At 42.6% G+C, this 16598-nt stretch overlaps 1 protein-coding gene and 1 long non-coding RNA gene across 2 annotated transcripts; both read left to right on the top strand.

The window, feature by feature from the left end:
- LOC120048580 lies at window positions 1-2575 on the top strand. The gene is made up of 3 exons (XR_005477015.1): window positions 1-1171; window positions 1376-1658; window positions 1754-2575. It is a non-coding gene; the product is annotated as an uncharacterized LOC120048580 (long non-coding RNA).
- Window positions 2576-13544: 10969 nt separating this feature from the next.
- On the top strand, window positions 13545-15785 carry LOC120048559 (hyaluronan synthase 1-like). The gene is made up of 4 exons (XM_038994642.1): window positions 13545-14237; window positions 14323-14548; window positions 14736-14868; window positions 14985-15785. Exons 1-4 carry the CDS (start codon window positions 13545-13547, stop codon window positions 15658-15660), a joined length of 1728 nt encoding a protein of 575 aa, XP_038850570.1. The 3' UTR covers window positions 15661-15785.
- Window positions 15786-16598: the final 813 nt, after the last annotated feature.

The raw sequence follows: 16598 nt of genomic DNA, 5'->3' as shown, positions 1-16598 counted from the left end.
TCAACTTGCCTACCTGGTTAAATAAAGGTAAAATATATATTTTTTTAAATTAGGAAATGCAACTGAGATTGAGACTTGGTCCTTGGAGGTGTGCTTTGATGTGGGTGTCTCTTGTGTGTGTGTTCGAACGTGGGAAGAGTTTTGACTTTCACTCTGCCAAAACAGTACACAGTTACAGTCTAACCAGGTTCTTGGACATTTTTCCATGGCACACATACACACTCTGACTCGGCACAAAACTGCTGGGTGTGTTGGAGATTTTCCAGTTATCTGATGATTCTCAGTACCTATACTGTTCACTTTGAAGTAGAAAGAAGAATCGATATACGTTTAAATATTAGACATGTGTAAGCAGAATGAAGGCTGAAGCCCAGGTGAGTGTACAAAGCTGGACCAACATCGAATTGACCATTGGACATGTTGGACATTGGACATAAAAAACGGGAACGTAAGTAGATGAGGCAAGGTAGACTCACAAGATGTGTCTGGTCTGGGCCATATCTGATCTTGTGAAGGCTACTGGACAAGCACATGGGTTACAGTTTTTTCCAATTGCTAACACACTAAAATGACATGCACAGCACAATTATTTAAACTGACACACAGAGAGCAAAACCTCTTCTCAAGTCTCCAAAAGTCTAAACACATTTTCTGCTTTACACACATTTTGCAATTCAAAATGGCACTTTTTAAATGCACTGCACACGGTTCTCTGCATAAGACACAACAATCTGACATAAAGTCACATGTTTGCCATTTCAAAACACTGCCATTCAAAATGACACTACATGAGCTAATTGGCCAATACATGTGCCACCTGGCCAAACACCTCAATGGTTAATTGTTACCACTTCAATCAGGAAGTAAGCACTATGAAAAGACCACAGGTGAGCACCTTTTGTTTTACAACAACAATGGAAGCTGTTGCAGAGAGAGGAAGAGGAAGAGGGAGGGTGACAATGAGAGGGGGATGAAGAGTGAGAGGTAGGGGTAGAGCTGGTAGAGGAGTTCATGGCCAAAGAAGACAACTTTCAAATGAAATCAGAGCAACCTTAGTTGATCATGTCATCAACCATGGGCTGACAATGCGAGAGGCTGGACAGAGAGTGCAGCCCAACTTGAGCCGTTTTACTGTCGCCTGTGTCATCCGGACATTTAGACTGGAGTACAGGTATGTAACCAAAATTTCTTTCACACTATGTAGTATACCCCATGTCATAGTTTATCAGTTGGGTGATACCTGTTTACTTCATGAATGGCTGATGTCATACACTAACTGCACAAATTTCCTGTAGAATTTACTCTACTGTGGGGGAAATATTTTTAGGCTGTATTGTCCAAGCCCTATATTTGTGTTTTTTTTGTTTTTCTAAAGGACTGAGAGACGCAACCATGGTGGAGGAAGGGGCCAAATGTTCACTGGGGTACAGGAAGCTGCCATTGTAAACTTGGTTTTGGAAAATAATGAAATCAGATTATGAGAAATTCAAAGCCACATCATCCAAGACAACACCATATTCAACAACATTCAACGAGTCAGTCTGTCCACATTGGCTCGCATTCTCAAGCGAAACCAAATCAGAATGAAACAACTTTATAAGGTGCCGTTTGAGAGAAACTCTCAAAGAAACAAAGAGGTCAGACGAGCATATGTGGATGTAAGTACAATATTGACTTCAGTACACTACACGCAACATTGTTTCCCAGTGTACTGGATAACACCATATTGACTGCTTTTGTTCTTTGTTTTCAGGGAGTACTGGAAATGGATGCTCATGCAATCCCACATGAGTTCATCTTTATAGATGAGGCTGGGTTCAACCTAGCAAAGACCAGAAGAAGGGGGAGAAACGTAATTGGCCACAGAGCCATTATAGATGTTCCTGGCCAACGTGGTGGGAACATCACAATGTGCGCTGCCATCTCCAATACGCATGGTATCCTCCACCGTCATGCCAACCTTGGACCATACAACACAGCCCATATTCTCACATTTCTGGACAGACTCCACAACATTCTCATACCACCAGAGCGTATGAATGATGCAGACCATCAAAGAACCCGGTACGTTGTAGTATGGGACAACGTGAGCTTTCATCGTGCAGCCCCAGTCCAAAACTGGTTTGCTGACCACCCACCATTTCTCGTGCAATACCTCCCACCATACTCACCATTTCTGAACACCATAGAAGAGTTATTTTTGGCATGGCGGTGGAAGGTATACGACCGGCAGCCCTTTGTGCGCATGCCTCTTGTGCAGGCTATGGAAGAGGCATGTGATGAGATTGATGTGGGTGCGATTCAGGGATGGATAAGGCACTCAAGGCGCTTCTTCCCTCGATGTCTGGCAAGGGAAGATATTGCCTGTGATGTGGACGAGGCGTTGTGGCCAGACCCAGCTGTGCGGCAAGATGCTGCCTAATTATTTTTCTTGCCTCTTTTTTAAATATTTTTTTTGCAATTTTCTTTTTCAGTTTACTGTTTTTTTGTGAGCATATTTTTGTTCAGTCCAATGTAAATATATCTGCTGTCCATATGTTGCACTGACTTGTTTGGTGAAAAATAAAAAATTAAATGTTTCAACAGCATGTGTGTGTATCTGCAAATATTTCTGTGCATCTGAAGAATTTTCTACAATTTGAACTATTTTAGTATTATGGCAAAGCATACTAAAGATGAGAGTGCTTTTCATTATGCCCAACGGTGTGTAGTTGGTTAGACAAAAATCTGGTAATATGAATGAAGTGCGTGCCATTTCGTGCAAACATTTGATTTTGATAATGCTATATGTACTTTTGGTTGCAGTGCTTAATTTTGCAGGATATATGAGGTATTTTGCAGTTTGGGTGTGTGGTTTTGTGAATTGTGTTAAGTATTTTGATAAAACCAGCCTAGTTTGCAAAATTGTGTTTTAGCAATTGGGAAAAACTGTAATCATACATAAGACAACGTCAGTCTGAACTTGTGAAGACCTTTGGACAGGAACATTAGCTAAGGGGTATGCATGTCATGCCACCAATAGAATCTATGCCCCAATGTCTGAGCCAATAAGAGGATGGAAACTAAGTAGGACAACAAGATTCGAAAAATGGGGTGATGACGTTATGTAAGGGTAAGACTGTATAAAAACCAAGCACTAAGAATGAAGATTCAGTTGTTTCATGAACTAACTCGGCTTTGTTGCTCTCTGTGATAAAGTCTAATTTAATTCACAAGCTCTGGTATCTGAAAAGTATTTGAGTCAATATTTTTCCACAACAGGTGCTTGTCGTCATTGACTATCCAAATCATTTGCATTCCAGACACTTGTCTGCACATTGCTTGAACGCAATCAAACCCAAAAGCTTGGAGAAATCAGACTTTTTTCACAGGGTGAGCGGCTAGCGGTTACCCAACCCAAAACTGTATGCCCAGCCAGTGAACATACCACGCAGGAACTCTGCACACTACCAAAGAGCAGATGTGAGGGGGAAGAGAATGAAGGCCCCTGGTGTGTGTGTGTGTGTGTGTGTGTGTGTGTGTGTGTGTGTGTGTGTGTGTGTGTGTGTGTGTGTGTGTGTGTGTGTGTGTGTGTGTGTGTGTGTGTGTGTGTGTGCGCATGTGCTGGTGTGGCTGTGTGCGCATGTGCACACGCGTGTGTCAACCTTTGCTTTGAGTCAGAGCAACACCCTCATTTGTGTGTGTGGGAGAACTCATGTCTCTTGTATCACTGGCTTTTTTCACTCATGCATAAGTATTCAGCATCTGCACATTTTGCCACAGAAGGGCTATCTGACACTGGGACATAAGCAATTCTTTCCGCCCTGCGGGGGACAGTTCAAAGCAATAAGGGAAATGATTCTCTGTTGATTTATCCTCAAGGAATGCACTGTTAAATCTGTGCCTATCTAATCTTGAGCTGGTCCAGATGTTACACTTCTGGTGGAGGATTTCTTTGTACTGATGTCCGGACCAGATGAAATACTGTATTTAAGTCATATATTTTGCCTTTAAAATAACAACTTATCTCTCTGGTTATTATTGTTGGAAATATTATTCTAATTGATTGTTCTCTAGTCATTCTGTGCAGCTCTATAGCAAGTGGTTCAAAACGACAGTGTCTGGAGTGGATATTAATAGCTATACCTAAGCTATAATTTGAGGGAAGCTTTCGCAGACCATGTTTCGCCATACTTCTTGATTCACCAACCAAACTTGTAATTAGGCCGGGCTGCACAAATACCAATTTGGGCGTGTAAAACAACCAGTGGGAGTTTGAGGGGAACTCAGATGTTTTGGGTAGAGGTTGGGGGAGGGTGTTGAAATGTGGGGGAGGGAGGTGGGACTGGGGTTGGGGGTTTTATTATTCACAACAGCTGTATTGAGAGGGTGTGGCATCAACAAGAGACAGCCGAGCTAAATTCACGGTGTTATTGCCTAGCCCAAGGGTAGTGAAAAACTAATGACATAGCTCACAGCCATGTTGTGATCCACCCTGTGTGTTCGTAGCTGTCGAGGGGGGAAAATGTGGGCTCATTGCTTTTCTACATCTCCCAAATCTGTTTGTTGAGGGAGTGAAAGCCTTACGGTGTCGCAGAGAGCTGCTGGAGCTCCCATAACATTCCAGTTGTCTTGTCTTGAAGACAGAGAGCCAACACACAATGGGATTCTTCTGGTCCTATAACCGCCAACGTTTGTTGATCTAGTTGCGGTGCTGACTGGAAATCAGGCTGTAGTGTCGTGTTGAGAAGTCAGGAATTTTGTTTTAGAGTCAAAATAACTCACCGCACAAACCCGCTACGTTTTCCCCCAAAATTTCATCACACAGATAAAGAAAGAGCTGATCGTCACTACCCCAAACCACTTCCTTATATACAGTATGTCCCTACTTCCAACCACAATGCCAGGCCCCCTGGGCAGACCTAAGGGACACAGAATGATCAAACATGGCAGAGATTGACATCATACAAGATGACAGGGATATGTGCCATACAGATCTGTGGCAGAGGACCATCTGACAGTCTGTGTACCAGCAAATCTGGGAGAAAGGGGGGAGGGAGGGATGGATGGGTAGGGAGGGTTGGGAGGGTGAAACAGGAGGAGGAGCGAGCCCCAAATGGTGAAGATGAAGAGGAGAATAAGGGTTGTTGTCCCTCGTTGGACTAAAAGTGCTGTGGAAAAAATGTGAGCAGCGGCGCTGGCCCACTGTCAAGGTCAATAGCCTCCTCGGGCAGCATAAGAGAGGACTGTGACATATTTCTTGCTGCTTTTCCCTGCCTGTTGACCACATCCAGTGAGCTCTGTTTTGCAGAGCCTCAAGAAAGCGGGCATCTGGGTGACACATGGTACAGTGTGTACACCACTGTGTGCACTCCCATGTCGGGTGACTAAATAAAACTTTTTACACAGATTTTCACCTTTGCTATCAGAAGAGGAAAGCATTACTTCCCGCTTATTGCAAAATTGTGTAATTTTGCAGGTGCTGCAGTTGTTGCTGGTTGATTCTGGTGAAAGGTGATCCAACCAACCCAACTGTTGACAGAAACATGTTGTAATCTAAAGGCTGAGCTATTTGACTGGCCCGAACAATATGCAGCTGTAGTTTTTCAGCTGTAGTTCTATTTTTTTATTTTCTATTCTGTATCGAAAATAATCCAGTTGAGAAACCATCCATCAATGTCAACATAGTCAAGGAGGAGAGGTCACAAAATACATTTCAATATACACAAAGTATGAATGAGGCATTATTCTCTGAGACATAAGATATGCGACAAAGAGCAAATGAAGAGAACAACTTGCCTGTGCTGGATGGGAGTGTGTTATATTTAAACCATAAGTGCATATAATCACAGGGTTTGGCTAAATGCACCCAGTTAAGTGCTGATAAACACCTTGGCACACACTGCAGTATAAGTTTTGTCTACCTCTTACTTTCCTGAAGTAATTGACTCAGGAAATATATTTTAGATATGTTAATAATACTATTTCAGAGGCATGTAAAGTGAGCTGGACTGTATTCATGCAGGCTATTGTCTGTATCATCTCCAGCAAGCTTTAAAAATGTACATCTAAGGTTAGTTTGTTTGTTGAATTTTCTTCTATAATCTGTGATCATAAACCATCAACAAATAATGTGATTACATGTCAACAACATGTAATTGAATGTTAATTTGTGTTTGATCGATGAAACGTTCAGGAAACCACATTGTGAAATCCCATTGTGTCATGAAACGGACAAACTGTCCCTCCAAAAGAAGAACTTGTGTTTGTTTCTGTACGTCAACATGTCACTTATCTAAAATGAATGACGACTGCAGGAAGTCACAATGAAAGATTGCCAATTCACTAATCTCTCCCCTGAGGATTGAGCAACAATGTCCTACACTCAAGGGATGGAAAGGTACAATACAATCACCATCATCAATAACATTATCATTCCACATACCACAGAGTTAACCCAAATGCTGTTTCATGATGAGTGTTTGATTTCATTCTGATTGGCAACGCGCTGCAGTTGAACATGATTGTTGTGGTCATGGAAATAGTATTGTAATATTGTTGTTTATTAGTCATCTCCTGCTCCACTCACAAGATAACATCATTTGACTGCTGTACAAAATCAATATATCGCTTGTCATATTCACATTGCAGTTTGTTACTCATTTCCAACTATTTGGTGACACTGAATGATGTACACTACCGTTCAAAAGTTTGGGGTCACTTGGAAATGTCCTTGTTTTTGAAAGAAAAGCAAATTTTTTGTCCATTAAAATAACATCAAATCTATCAGAAATACAATGGAGACATTGGTAATGGTGTAAATGACTGTTGTAGCTGGAAACAGCTTATTTTTAATGGAATATCTACATAGGCATACAGAGGCCCATTACCAGCAACCATCACTCCTGTGTTCCAATGGCACGTTGTGTTAGCTAATCCAAGTTTATCATTTTAAAAGGCTAATTGATCATAAGAAAACCCTTTTGCAATTATGTTAGCACAGCTGAGAACTATTGTGCTGATTAAAAAAGCAATACAACTGGCCTTCTTTAGACTCGTTGAGTATCTGGAGCATCAGCATTTGTGGGTTCGATTACAGGCTCAAAATGGCTAGAAACAAAGAACTTTCTTCTGAAACTCGTCAGTCTATTCTTGTTCTGAGAAATTAAGGCTATTCCATGTGAGAAATTGCCAAGAAACTGAAGATCTCATACAACGCTGTGTACTACTCCCTTCACAGAACAGCGCAAACGGTCTCTTACCAGAATAGAAAGAGGAGTGGGAGGCCCCGGTGCACAACTGAGCAAGAGGACAATTACATTGAGATAAAGAAAGTCCTTGTAACAGGTGAGATAAGAGGAGTGAAAAAAGAGAGAGGGGAGACACACTGATCCTGTCAGCAAAATAGACTGAAACAAGAACATGAAACTTCTCATTCTTCTGGTACTATAATACATAACTTAAGAAAGAATACATAACAGAATACGTAACATAAGAAATTGCTGGTTGATGTTAACACCGGATTCTGATGAAAAACTTAAGACGTCATTTAATCTCAATCAGACTTTTGTTTTATTTTTAATTTCCCTTTGAATTTTAGCTGCTCTTGAGGAGGACGACACGATTGTAGGAGGGTATGAGTGCAGGAAGAACTCTGTTCCCTACCAGGTGTTTCTGTACACAGGGTACAACTTCTGTGGAGGGATCCTCCTCTCTAGTGAATGGGTGCTCTCTGCTGCCCACTGCTACAAATCGTAAGTGCAGACTTCAGAGTTACTATGTGCTAGAGTATTTAAAAAATAATTAAATGTTTTTTTTACACTTTATTTTATTTTATGAACATTCTGGTGGTGTAGGCCTTAAAATCCACATTTAAACTAGAATGGTATGCTTTGCTCTTTGTAATATCATGTTTAACGGTTGAGTCCATTCGGATTTTAGACCACAACTGTTGTAGAACTGTTTGGATGAAATGGGTAAACTTTAACATACTGTCAATGGTGTATTGGAGGCGAAGTCAGGTGCAGGAGAGCAGAGTATAATGAACAGGCGCACTTTTATTAAAGTTCCAAAAAACGAGAGCACTACATAAATCAAATGCGCTCAAAAAAACGGAACATAAAAGTAAAGCACATAAACTAACACCACATAACATGAAACAATTACACACAAAACATGATGGGAAACAGAGGGTTAAATACAAGTAGATTGATTGGGGAAATGAAAACCAGGTGTGTATGGAAACAAGACAAGACAAATGGATATATGAAAAATGGAGCAGTGATGGCTAGAAAGCCGGTGACGTCGATCGCCGAACGCCGCCCGAACAAGGAGAGGAGCCGACTTCGGTGGAAGTCGTGACACATACAGCAAATCCAACAAATCCAACGGAGCCGCAGAAGCGGCAGAAGGAGCGGCCTCCTGGTCAGGCTCCGTAGACGTGCACATCTTCCACCACTCCCGAGTATACTACTCACCAATGTCCAGTCTCTTGACAACAAGGTAGATGAAATTCGAGCAAGGGTTGCCTTCCAGAGAGACATCAGAGATTGTAACATTATCTGTTTCACAGAAACATGGCTCTCTCGGGATATTCTCCATGCATCGCGCCGACAGAGATAAACACCTCTCTGGGAAGTGGAAGGGCGGGGGTGTATGCTTCATGATTAACAACTCATGGTGTAATCATAAGAACATACAGGAACTCAAGTCCTTCTGCTCACCCGACCTAGAATTCCTTACAATCAAATGCCGGCCATATTACCTCCCAAGAGAATTCTTGTCAGTTATTGTCACAGCTGTGTACATTCCCCCTCAAGCAGACACCAAGATGGCCCTCAAGGAACTTCACTGGACTCTATGTAAACTGGAAACCATATATCCTGAGGCTACATTTATTGTAGCTGGGGATTTTAAGACAGTAAATTTGAGAACAAGGCTACCTAAATTCCATCAGCATATTGATTGCACTACGTGCGGGGGTAATACACTCGATCACTGCTACTCTATCTTCCGCGATGCATACAAAGCCCTCCCCAGCCCTCCCTTCGGCAAATCTGACCATGACGCCATCTAGCTCCTTCCGTCTTATAGGTAGAAACTCAAACAGGATGTACCAGTGACGAATTTCCAAATTTATGCTTCAAGATTGTTTTGATCACGTGGACTGGGATATGTTCCGGTCAGCCTCAGATAACAACATTGATTTGTACGCTGACTCGGTGAGTGAGTTTATAAAGAAATTCATTGGAGATGTTGTACCCACTGTGACTATTAAAACCTACCCTAACCAAAACCGTGGTTGGATGGCAGCATTTGCGCAAAACTGAAAGCGCGAACCACCGCATTTAACCATGGAAAAAGGTCTGGGAATATGGCTGAATATAAACAGTGTAGTTATTCCCTCCGCAAGGCAATCAAACAAGCAAAATGCCGGTACAGGGACAAAGTGGAGTCGCAATTCAACGGCTCAGACATGAGACGTATGTGGCAAGGTCTACAGGAAATCACGGACTACAAAAAGAAAACCAGCCACGTCACAGAAACCGACATCACACTTCCAGACAAACTAAACACCTTCTTTGCCCGCTTTGAGAAAAATACAGTGTCACCTTCATGGCCCGCTAACAAGGACTGCGCTCCCCCTTCTCCGTGGCCGATGTGAATAAAACATTTAAACGTGTTAATCCTCGCAAGGCTGCTGGCCCAGACGGCATCCCTAGCCGCGTCCTCAGAGCATGAGCAGACCAGCTGGCTGGTGTGTTTACGTAAATATTCAATCTCTCCCTATCCCAGTCTGCTGTCCCCACATGCTTCAAGATGGCCACCATTTTTCCTGTACCCAAGAAGGCAAAGGTAACTGAACTAAATGACTACCGCCCCGTAGCACTCACTTCTGCCATCATGAAGTGCTTTGAGAGACTAGTCAAGGATCATATCATCTCCACCTTACCGGCCACCCTAGGCCCACTTCAGTTTGCATACCACCCCAACAGGTCCACAGACTATGCAGTCGCCATCACGTTGCACACTGCCCTATCCCATCTGGACAAGAGGAATACCTATGTAAGAATGCTGTTCATTGACTACAGCTCAGCATTCAACACCATAGTACCCTTCAAGCTCATCATCAAGCTTGAGGCCCTGGAATGCTGGGACCGAGAGACTGAAAAACAGCTATCACTAACTCAGAGAGGCTGCTGCCTACATTGAGACCCAATCACTGGACACTTTAATAAATGGATCACTAGTCACTTTAAACAAAGCCACTTTAATAATGTTTACATATCTTACATTACTCATATCGAATGTATATACTGTATTTTATACCATATATTGCACCTTGCTTATGCCGCTCGGCCATCTCTAATCCATATATTTATATGTACATATTCTGATTCACCCTTTTAGATTTGTGTGTATTAGGTAGTTGTTGGGAAAGTGTTAAATTACTTGTTAGATATTACTGCACTGTAGGAACTAGAAGCACAAGCATTTCGCTTTATGGCCTTCCTGTGACATCGGGTGGTGTAGGTGTCCTGGAGGGCGGGTAGTTTTCCCCCGGTGATGCGTTGTGCAGACCTCACTACCCTCTGGAGAGCCTTACGGTTGTGGGCGGAGCAGTTGCCGTACCAGGCGGTGATACAGCCCGACAGGATGCTCTCGATTGTGCATCTGTAGAAGTTTGTGAGTGCTTTTGGTGACAAGCCGAATTTCTTCAGCCTCCTGAGGTTGAAGAGGCGCTGCTGCGCCTTCTTCACAACGCTGTCTGTGTGGGTGGACCAATTCAGTTTGTCCGTGATGTGTACACCGAGGAACTTAAAACTTTCCACCTTCTCCACTACTGTCCCGTCGATGTGGATAGGGGGGTGCTCCCTCTGCTGTTTCCTGAAGTCCACAATCATCTCCTTTGTTTTGTTGACGTTGAGTGTGAGGTTATTTTCCTGACACCACACTCCGAGGGCCCTCACTTCCTCCCTGTAGGCCGTCTCGTCGTTGTTGGTAATCAAGCCTACCACTGTAGTGTCGTCCGCAAACTCGTTCACAACAGCTATGGGTGTGGGTGTGGGCCTTCAACGATCTCGTCATCAGATTTCTATGTCCCTAAAGATGTAGTCAGGGTAAATAAAGTAGAATGGACAGCTAGGCAGTGGTGTAAAGTACTTAAGTAATTTTTTGGATATCTGTACTTTACATTACTATTTATATGTTTAAACTATTCAACTTTTACTTTTGTTTCACTACATTCCTAAAGAAAATAAGTTACTTTATCCTCCATACATTTTCCCTGACACCCAAAAGTACTTGTTACATTTTGAATGCTTAGCAGGACAGGAACATAGTCCATTTCAAGCACTTATCAAGAGAACATCCCTGGCCATCCCTTCTGTCTCTGATCTGGCGGACTGACTAAACACAAATGCTTCGTTTGTAAATTATGTCTGAGTGTTGTAGTGTGCCCCTGGCTATCCGTAAATAAAATAAAATCATGCCGGCTTGTTTGCTTAATATGAGGAATTTGAAATTATTTATTATTTTACTTTTGATACTTAAGTATATTTAAAACCAAATACTTTTAGACTTTAACTCAAGTAGTATTTTACCGGGTGACTTTCACTTTTATTTGAGTCATTATTTTCTATTAAGGTACTATATCTTTACTTTTACTCAAGTATGACAATTAGGTACTTTATACACCACTGCAGCTAGGTCTTTCGAGGTCATCGATATTAAACCTGCCAAAATACATATGGTAGTGGTTCTCAAGTTATTTGCTCTCTGAGGCTGTTGGCGTTTCCTGGTGACCCATGCAAAACCACAAACAAAACCAATATATTTGGGGTCTGCAACCCAAGCAGAGTTAGCAGTGATTAACCATTGGGTCCTGAGTTCCAAACCACCATTTTGGAAACAAGGCAATGTCAAATACTCCCATGGTTTTACTGTAGTATGTTCAGCCTTTTTACCAAGGAATATGCATGACTGAGGCAGTATTATAGTATGTCATGTTTCACTGTCACTGAACCAAAACAAAGACCCTCAGGTTGATCCATGAGATAAGATATGGTCATATGGTCATAAACACTGCTTGATGTGCCCGTTTCTAAGCAACATTCATGTGTGGTGGTGGATATACATTTGTTAGCCTTGTGACTGGCATTGCCTGACAATGTTCAGTACCAGAGAAAGGATGCGGGGTTATTATAGTGCCACCAGAGGGCATCCTTCAACTTCTTGACAGATCAGGGCAGTGACTGGTCAGGGACAAGGTAGTTGTGATGCAATATTCCTCAATGGAAATGTATGGTGGAGATGAGAGTAGTGATATTTCCCACCCTTTTAGTTGATCTTGTATAAGGGGTTTGTGCCATATGTGAATTGTGCTGTTATGTATTTATTGTCGAATCCAAATGCCACAAGTTCCCTATGGGAAAAATTAAGTAGGATATTCTATTTTATTGTACTCTATTCTATTCAATAGTCAAGTGAATAATATCTAAATGCCTGTATTCAAACAAATTAACTGTAAATAAGTAGCCTACAATTGATCAAGATCAATCTTTTTTTTGTCGACAACACAAACAGATAGCGTAAAACAAAATAAGAGTTTAATTTTCAGGATTACTGTGGTCATTATGGAGGTTTACTCTGTATTAGATCCATTTTACAAAAGGTATATATTTGACAGCGCGACATATTTGAGTCAAAATTGTAATGATTAGAAATGTACAAAATGGTGCATTCCTGAATGAAATCCAACATACGGATTTTCCTATAAAATGGACGCACATAACTAATTTTACTGGAGTAAATCTAATCCCTGTTGATTTATATTTGGCGAATTCACTATGGACCTATTTTCTACTTTGACGCAGCACGTGCTGACTCACAAGCCCAGTATTAAGGGCGTTATACCTATGATGGTTTGCTTTGGGCCACATCTGGCAGCATCTGGAGTAAGCGTGTTTCTCAAGTTTATAAAGTAATCCAACTTCACGCAAATTGCCAGAGTAGAGAGAGAGTAGGAGACAGAGAGGAAGGGGCATTTCCAGAGTGGAGTAATTTGGCACCAAAGGCAGGTAAGGCTATACATTTTTAATCGAAATGTTTTTTTGTTTTTTTTTACCATTAGAAATACATTTTCGTTTTGCGGTACATTGTCTACGTCACAAAGAAACAAGGTAACTTCTTGATGACATCTTTGGAAGATTGATGGGTCAAATAAAAACAAATATATATATATTTTTTCATGATAACGCTTTTGTGGTAGGATGTCTTTGGTATTTATAGTTATCTGGAACTTACTTGACATAATGATGCCCAACAATTGTTTTGTATCTTATAATAAGCAATCCTAAAGGTTAAAATCAAAATCAAATACATTTTGTAGACCCGTATTGTTGACATAATAATACTTGAAATAATGATTAGCCTTTTTCAATCAATTCACTTAATTCAATAAATGAAATCTAATCTTTCATTTAGCCTATTTGTTCATGTTTCAATGTATTTATCTTCAATGTTCATCTTCATTGATTGACAACAGGTATCTAAAGGGGGAAAAAATGGAACTGAAACTGTTACTAAGGCGGGTGGGCTCGATAGTCCGTGCCATCCTGACATTCCTCTTTGCCCTGGTGGTGCTGGGGGTGATGGTGTGGGCCTACGTCCAGGGCTTCCAGCTGGCCACCTCCCCGTACGGCATCATCTCCTTTGGCTTCTATGGCCTCCTGCTGGGGCTCCACGTCCTGGTCCAGAGCTTTTTCGCCTTCGTGGAGCACCGCCGCATGAGGGCCCGAAGCAAGGCCTGCACATTCACCAAGACCATCGGTTTCACTATCTCAGCCTACCAGGAGGACCCAGAATACCTGCGCGAGTGCCTCAACTCCATTCGGGCCCTCAAGTACCCTCCAGAGCTGCTGCGGGTCATCATGGTGGTGGATGGGAACTCAGAGGACGACCTCTACATGCTGGAGATGTTCAGGGAGGTGTTTGCAGACCAGGACCCTGGCTGTTACGTGTGGAGGAATAACTACCACACGTGGGACCCCACCCAGACCCAGGAGGGGGGCATCCTCGAGGTGATAGGCCCCGCCGGGGATGCTAGTTATGGGCTGGGAGAGGACCCCCAGAGGAGGGAGGTGGAGGATCTGATCAACAGCAGGAGGTGTGTGTGCATCATGCAGAAGTGGGGTGGAAAGAGGGAGGTGATGTACACAGCGTTCAAGGCACTGGGACTGTCGGTGGACTACATACAGGTGAGGAGTTTACTTACATCTCTTTGTTTGGCTCTTGAGATTAGGGAAATACTGTATTTAATCTCGCTCTCTCTCTCTCCTCCAGGTGTGTGACTCTGACACCAAGCTAGACCCCCTGGCTACGGTGGAGCTGTGTAAGGTTCTGGAGAGCAACCAGAAGTACGGGGCGGTGGGAGGAGACGTGATGATCCTCAACCTCAAGGAGTCCTACATCAGCTTCATGAGCAGCCTGCGCTACTGGATGGCGTTCAACATTGAGAGGTCCTGCCAGTCCTTCTTCAACTGTGTCTCCTGCATCAGCGGCCCATTGGGTAAGGAAATTACACTTTCCTGTGACCGCGATAAACATAGTCATAACCTTGCTTTTCTTCTTTATGTTACTGGTAGTCATGTAATATTACTATGTTATTTGTATTCATTAACATAACTAGTGATACAATTTGAATGTACATGCATTTAAACTGCAGTACTATAACATAGATTTGGTTTCATCCTCAGGTCTGTACAGGAATGACCTCCTCCAGCAGTTCTTAGAGTCCTGGTACAACCAGAAGTTCCTGGGGACTCACTGCACATTTGGGGATGACAGACATCTCACCAACCGCATGCTCAGCATGGGCTATGCCACCAAGTGAGTATACATTTCTTCACAAATACTCCTCATACGCAAATAAACTGAAACACAACACTTTACTGGAGATAAGATGATAATAGACTCATTCATCATCATCCATCCCCTGCTCTCAGATACACGGCCCGCTCCAAGTGCTACACGGAGACGCCAGGCCAGTTCCTCCGGTGGCTCAACCAGCAGACACGCTGGACCAAGTCTTACTTTCGCGAGTGGCTCTACAACGCCATGTGGTGGCACAAGCACCACCTGTGGATGACCTACGAGTCCATCGTCTCTGGTGTCTTCCCCTTCTTCGTCACGGCCACCATCATCCAGCTGTTCTGGACAGGCACCCTGTGGGACATCCTCTGGGTCCTCTGCTGCATCCAGCTCATCGGCCTGATCAAGGCGGCCTATGCCTGCATCCTGCGCCGCGACCTGGTCATGGTGTTCATGTCCCTCTACTCTGCCCTCTACATGACCAGCCTGCTGCCTGCCAAGTACTTTGCCATCATCACCATGAACAAGAGCAGCTGGGGCACGTCGGGCCGCCGCAAGATGGTTGGGAACTACATCCCCCTGCTGCCTCTGTCGGTGTGGGCGGCCATCTTGCTGGGCGGGTCCTGCTACACCATCTACAAGGAGAGCCAAAAGGGCTGGTTCATGCCGGCTAAGGTACTAGAGACCAGGTTTCTGATCTATGGCTGTGTGGCGTACGTCTGCTACTGGTTCCTCATGATCTTCCTCTACTGGGTGTGGTTCCGCAGGCTGTGTAGGAAACGCTCCCAAAGTTATGACGTTAGCATATAGGGACAGTTTCTATACAAGAGAAAAAAGACTGGATATTTAGTATTTATTTAGTGTTTTGTACATCAAAGATTTTTCATTTATTTATTTAATATTGTGCTACAGTAGCTGTTTGTGAACAGATAACCTTTATACAGCTGCTAAATCAACTGAACCATAGAATATATAAATGTATATAATGTACTGTATATGAGAACAATTACCTAGACTCTGGGAAGCTTCATCTAGAATAGTGTCAAAGATGAGAATATATTGTTGATATTCTACAGTTTGCCGTGCTACTGAAGATGGAGAAAGGAGTTGTTAGTTGTTAAGTGAGTGAATATTTGACATTCAGTTGTCTTTACACATACTTTATAACTGAAACTGCATATGGAAGCAATATAGTATACCTCTCAGGAGTCCTCTCAGCAGTTGATGATAAGACTAATAATCTATTCTAGATGGCCCTTGATTTGCTGTTGCTTATTTCTACTGACTGTCTAACGAACGAAGTGTTACATTTATTTAATATAAGGATTTGTAATCTCTCTTGAGCACAACATGATTGAACTGTTATTAGATCACGCTGTATGTGACTTGATATATGCCTTACACAACAAAATACCATATCAGACATAGTAGCTTTTCTTTGTTTTTAAATATACTTCTCTCAATAATGCACTGGAAATTGGACTGGATTTTAATCCGAGTTTTCTTTTAAACATTACCTTGGAAGAAAACTAGCAAAATGTCTTGTGGTTCTAAGTGAAAATATTTATTTCAGTGTAAATAATAGTGACAGACTCCGTAGGAAGACAATTAGACAATCATACATGTGATGTCCACTCCCAGGGATGCGTTGTGAAGCCCTGTGAGATAGACGGACAATGGTTCTGCTGTCATGTTGAGTATAAACATGAGAGATGCACCTGGCTCGGTTTGAACTGAACTGACTGAGC

Source organism: Salvelinus namaycush, chromosome 5 (assembly GCF_016432855.1).
Source record: "Salvelinus namaycush isolate Seneca chromosome 5, SaNama_1.0, whole genome shotgun sequence".
Lineage (NCBI taxonomy): Eukaryota > Metazoa > Chordata > Actinopteri > Salmoniformes > Salmonidae > Salvelinus > Salvelinus namaycush.
The sequence above is the reverse complement of the archived record's forward strand: the minus strand, read 5'-3'. Positions and strand labels throughout refer to the sequence as shown.

What these genes read in the sequence shown, in the direction of transcription:
- LOC120048559 (XM_038994642.1), top strand. Translation starts at nt 13,545, where the DNA reads ATGGAACTGAAACTGTTACTAAGGCGGGTGGGCTCGATAGTCCGTGCC. An exon ending in TGTCGGTGGACTACATACAG is followed by an intron (nt 14,238 to 14,322) that starts GTGAGGAGTTTA and finishes TCTCTCCTCCAG; the next exon opens with GTGTGTGACTCTGACACCAA. An exon ending in AGCATGGGCTATGCCACCAA is followed by an intron (nt 14,869 to 14,984) that starts GTGAGTATACAT and finishes CCCTGCTCTCAG; the next exon opens with ATACACGGCCCGCTCCAAGT.